Genomic DNA, 6,000 nt, shown 5'->3' on the forward strand with positions numbered 1-6,000 from the left:
ACTTGACAGACCTGAAGGAAGAAATCGTACAGGAAGGTGCCATGATGAGTGTTATACCGCTTGTTGCTTTGTTCAAGATTACTGGCAAGGCAGTGAAAATGTGAGGATCTGGGAAGGAATCTACTTGAACAACACTTTTGGGGCAGATTGTGGGCAACCTTACAGCTTGGCGACACTAACAAAGCCCTTGTGCTGACACTTTTCCCCCTGTTTTTTCAGGCCTTTCCCCCCTGTTTTTTCAAGCCAATCAAAAAGCACAGATTTGCCAGCAGGACAATGAGAGACCACAAAGTGCAAAGATTACAGTGACATGACTGCAAGCAAATTTCGAGGTCTTGCCATGGCCAGTGTTTTTCAAGTCCTTCGGAACATCAGTGGGACCATGTTGCCAATGCTGCCAACTCTCCCAGCTTGCCACAGCTGCACAAGAAGAGTGACAGGGCATCTCGCAGTCTACCAAAAGAGTGAAAACCAGGCCTCAGGGAGATCATACCCAATACTAACTAAAAAACATAACTCACTCATCTGGGTTTTAGTTCATGATTTTTATATCTTTTTTTTAATTCAGTGTATTACACATGGGTTGAGCTTGTTTTGTACATCATACACAGTGCAAGTCAATATAAATGCATAACCGAAAAGTGACAAATCCAGCTTTTAATCAGCACTCAATTTTGGACTTGGCATTAAAAATAATCGTGGCAGAAGGATAACGTTTCATTAATGCTTGTTAAAGAAAATATTAATACTATTGCTACTACAATAAAGACAGAATGCACGGTCAGTGTGAGATATACTGGAATACGGTGGGAATGCTGTTGTCAGTGACTAACTTACAATCCCAGTTCCATACCATAAAAACCCACAAGTGTCTCTACAACTACCTCAACCCCTGCATCTGCAAAACAAATAAATATTAAATCACCGCAGGCTATAAACACGCTTAAAAAAACTGATTATACATGCAGCCAGAAATGCACTGTAGTTACATTACATAATAGACCTATTCAGAGACTTAGGAGAGCGCAAGGATACGCCTGCCAGTTTTAACGCTTAGGGGATGGACAGACTACGGAAAGTCGTCATGTTTTGCTTTTTAACTTAAATAAGAAAATATTTTCCCTTTTCCCTGAAACTAGGTGTTGTACTATATATATATATCCATACACGAATTAACGGTTCTAGATCCTGTTACTAGTTCAAACGTAGCCAGTACACCATGAGTTTGGGGGGGGTAACGTTCAGAAAGACACATGGGGCGAAATAGAAATCGCCATCTCAAATTCATAAACGAGGCGCAAGGTGCCTCCATCACTCGCGTCATAAGTGTGCTATCAAGGAAGTCCCTCTAAATACTAACACACGTCCTTTCATCCTTCCATGTCTGTGTGGATATTTTCATTTCGACAGTCATATCCACCCTTTTACTTGCATCTTTACATAGTACACACAGCAACATTGAAATAAGCATTTCAATACCGGGATATGGGCATGACCGCCCTGTGCAAAAACTTGATATTGCCGATCATGAGGAATTTCCCAGTGTCTAATATAAACGACAACGACAATTACATTTTTTTCCCCGCAAGAATATAAAAATCGCCAGTCAATCCTAAAATGGAACTCAAAAACTTTACGGAGCAAAGGATCACAGTAATGGAGCGGATGCAATTCTCTACCACACACAGGCATGCATTCCAGTAACGCATTAAGTTATGATCTCAACACGACAGATATAAATACACATACAAGACAAAAACATGCACCAGCCCACGATTCACTTTGCCTCTGCTTGACGTGCATGCAACGTGGGGAAAGACTGATCGATGGAACAGTGGGAAACAGAGAAGGAGGGGTGATTTAAGGAAATGAGCAGGGTTCAGCGTGATGATTTGGCTTTTCGGTCTCAAAATCGTACACCGGAAAAAAAAGAGGAGCGGACGCCTTGAGTACTTCTATTTTCCCACATACTGTTACCTGCCATGGTGAGTGTGCGGCTCTCTGGTGCTCGACTGGGGGCCTGAGGTTTCTAATCTTGCCGGTCTTTGCTGTGTGCAAGCTGCTTGTCGATGAGGATGGTGGTGGATCGTGAAGCTAGGCACTCGGCCGCCTTCCTGCCTGCCCCTGCCGCTCTCTCTCTTTCCCTCTCTCACTTACTCTCTCTAATCTACCTCCCCTCTCTCCTTCCACTTTCAAAATGGCGCAACCTCCTCCCCGCACTGATGTCATCACGACTGACACAACCTTTCCAAGGGAAAGGTGGAGCTTCGAGCGACGTTTGCGCCCAGCTTTTGTCGCTTTTTGAGGACGTGTTACCGTAAAATCACATTAAAAGGACATTACATATTTTCCAGATATTAAGCTCTCCTCGCTGTAGATGTGCAAATATATCAACAGTATAAACAGGAAAAGCTACACGTTTAGAGGATTGTTTTGTCTTTAATTTTGTAATGCTGTGTTTTAACATTATATACATAAAAAGGGATACTTTAAAGGAGATATTTTGGGAAATAGCATCAATGAATTATTATTATTATTATTATTATTATTATTATTATTATTATTATTATTATTATTACTTTAGCTTGTTACCCAATGTTACAACAAATTAAGATATAAGGTAAACACATTGACAATTTTCCGTGTGTTACATTTTGACCTACTGAGATCTTCTTAGATCAGTCATAGACTTGTGAAACATTCAGTCAGAAAACGCGCTGTTAGGACCAAGAGTGGTAGCTGTGGAAGTGCATGTAACTTCTTGTGCGCATACGCAGTTTAAAGATCAGACGGCGCTTGTTCAGACAATGAAGTGGTTTGGGCTCAAACCTTGTTTCACATGCCGGAAACGAGTCAACACAGCAGTCGGAATTGTACTGGAGGTACACATTTACTTGTCACACGTGCCTTTGTAATGGAAAAGCGCACACGACAGATAAAATAACTACTGATGTACGAGCTAAATATGACCGATTTTCATCACATGAAATCTATGTTATACAACCTTGTGTTTAAACACCCGAATTTAAGGTTTAAAATGAAAAAAAGTTGCTTTAAAAACTCTTTCCAGTTTTTAGGTAACATCGTTTTTTAATGTTAGACGTTGCTGGACCAAAATACATTTACAGCTTTTTGTGATTTTGCATAATGAATTTTGGATTTTTAACTTCTTTGAGATCTGCATGGGGGGAAAACAGCATAAATACAGGCGTAGATTATTCCAGAATATTATTTATGTCGTTTTAAGTATACTGTATGGACTGTAAGAAGCTACACTAATGTCTCCAGTATAAATTTCTTACATTTATATATTTGGGTGGCACGTTGGTAAGCATTGTTGCCTTGTAGTGGGCTCTGGGTTCAGTTCCTGGGGTATTATCTGTGTGGAGTTTGTATATGTTTTCATGTGGGTTTCTTCATAGGTGCTCTAGTTTTCTCCCAGATTCCAAGGACATGTTGGTTGCTTGTTTGGCTTTTGGGAAAACTGTCCCTGGTGTGTGTGTTTGTGTCTGTATGTGTGCCCTGTGATGGACTGGTGTTCCATCTAGCGTGTATTGACTTATGCTTGCTGAGTCTTTGGTAACCCCTTGTATTGGATAAAGTGGTTAGAAAATGGGTGTATGGATTTGTATATGTATCTTTTTTCTGTATCTGTTTCAAAAATCTTTTAGAATACAATAATTGGTCAAATGGATAGTTTCAATAATTAAATAAAACTATATATCAAGTGGAATGATAACTGAAGACTGCATCCATTGAAAATTCTATTTGCATATCCTTGGCTGTGAAAGGTTGTCTCAAACATTTCTTAAAATCATCTGAAGGTTAAAACTTTCACATCCTTCTAGGTTCAGTTACCTAGAAAACACCTCAGGGCTTGTTTAGACTTATTTACAGTTGTGCAGTTAATGAACGAATTAGACCAACTAAAGTATATACTGTACCTCAAAGTTCAGGTGAAACAAAAATAAAACCAAAATATACTAGGAATGAGTCCTTAAAACATTCAAAAACATGTACAGTGGTGTGAAAAAGTGTTTGCCCCCTTCCTAATTTCTTATTTTTTTGCATGTTTGTCACACTGAAATATTTCAGATCAAACAAAATGAAATATTAGACAAAGATAACACAAGTAAACACAAAATGCAGTTTTTAAATAAAGGTTTTTATTATTAAGGGAAAAAAAATCCAAACCTACATGGCCCTGTGTGAAAAAGTGATTGCCCCCTAAACCTAATAACTGGTTGGGCCCCCCTTAGCAGCAACAACTGCAATCAAGCATTTGCGATAACTGGCAATGAGCCTTTTACAGCGCTGTGGAAGAATTTTGGCCCACTCATCTTTGCAGAATTGTTGTAATTCAGCCACATTGGAGGGTTTTCGAGCCTTAACTGCTTTTTTAAGGTCATGCCACAACATCTCAATCGGATTCAGGTCAGGACTTTGACTAGGCCACTCCAAAGTCTTCATTTTGTTTTTCTTAAACCATTCAGAGGTGGACTTGCTGGTGTGTTTTGGATCATTGTCCTGCTGCAGAACCCAAGTGCGCTTCAGCTTGAGGTCACGAACAGATGGCCGGATATTCTCCTTCAGGATTTTTTGGTAGACCGCAGAATTCATGGTTCCATTTACCACAGCGTTTTCCAGGTCGTGAAGCAGCAAAACAGCCCCAGACCATCACACTACTACCACCACCATATTTTACTGTTGGTATGATGCTCCTTTTCTGAAATGCTGTGTTACTTTTACACCAGATATAACACACACCTTCCAAAAAGTTCAACTTTTGTCTCGTCAGTCCACAGAGTATTTTCCCAAAAGTCTTGGGGATCATCAAGATGTTTTCTGGCAAAACTGAGACGAGCCTTTATGTTCTTTTTGCTCAGCAGTGGTTTTCGTCTTGGAACTCTGCCTTGCAGGCCATTTTTGCCCAGTCTCTTTCTTATGGTGGAGTCATGAAAACTGACCTTAACGGAGGCAAGTGAAGCCTGCAGTTCTTTGGATGTTGTTGTGGGGTTTTTTCTGACCTCTTGGAGTCGTCGCTGCGCTCTTGGGGTAATTTTGGTGGGCAGGCCACTCCTGGGAAGGTTCACCACTTCCATGTTTTCGCCATTTGTGGATAATGGCTCTCACTGTGGTTTGCTGGAGTCCCAAAGCTTTAGAAATGGCTTTATAACCTTTTCCAGACTGATAAATCTCAATTACTCTGTTTCTCATTTGTTCCTGAATTTCTTTGGATCACAGCATGATGTCTAGCTTTTGAGGATCTTTTGATCTACTTCAATTTGTCAGGCAGGTCCTATTTAAGTGATTTCTTGATTGAGAAGAGGTCTGGCAGTAATCAGGCCTGGGTGTGGCTAAAGAAATTGAACTCAGCTTTCCAAAGATGTGATAAACCACAGTTGATTTATGTTTTAACAGGGGGGGGGGCAATCACTTTTTCACACAGGGCCATGTAGGTTTGGATTTTTTTCCCCTTAATAATAAAAACCTTCATTTAAAAACTGCATTTTGTGTTTACTTGTGTTATCTTTGTCTAATATTTCAATTTGTTTGATGATCTGAAACATTTCAGTGTGACAAACATGCAAAAAAATAAGAAATCAGGAAGGGGGCAAACACTTTTTCACACCACTGTAGCTGCAGAACTGTTATCAAGCATGTCACTACTGAGATACATCAGTGAAACCCCCAGTGAGTACAGCTACTGAAGGCCCTTGCTGAGGAACCTCTGGAGTTCATACTGAGATAAAGCAGACCAGCTCAGACACAACAAGTGACATCTCTCAGTAGCAAGGAGCTCAGTTTTATTCTTAAATAAAACATTAGATGATGCTTAAAAGTCCAGAACAGAATTTTATATTTTCTTTACTTTGCCTTCTTAATTTATTTTCCAAGAAGGTGAATATTATTAGCAGTGGAAACTTACAGTACTTTTCAAGCAAAGAGCAATTTTAGAACTGTAGATGGAGCATATAAAAATACAATTCCATACAATAT

General features: G+C 39.8%; 1 protein-coding gene across 2 annotated transcripts in view; it reads right to left on the reverse strand.

The window, feature by feature from the left end:
• Window positions 1-2,229, reverse strand: part of LOC102689847 (serine/threonine-protein phosphatase 2A 55 kDa regulatory subunit B alpha isoform) — a 49,626-nt gene extending 47,397 nt beyond the window's left edge. For both annotated transcript variants that reach the window (XM_015345077.2, XM_015345069.2), the window contains exon 1: window positions 1,978-2,229. In XM_015345077.2, coding sequence (XP_015200563.1) covers window positions 1,978-1,984 — 7 coding nt within the window. In that variant the 5' untranslated portion in view covers window positions 1,985-2,229. The remainder of the gene's footprint in view (window positions 1-1,977) is intronic.
• Between the last annotated feature and the right edge of the window lie 3,771 nt (window positions 2,230-6,000).

This window comes from Lepisosteus oculatus, chromosome 2, assembly GCF_040954835.1.
Source record: "Lepisosteus oculatus isolate fLepOcu1 chromosome 2, fLepOcu1.hap2, whole genome shotgun sequence".
Classification (NCBI taxonomy): Eukaryota; Metazoa; Chordata; class Actinopteri; order Semionotiformes; family Lepisosteidae; genus Lepisosteus; species Lepisosteus oculatus.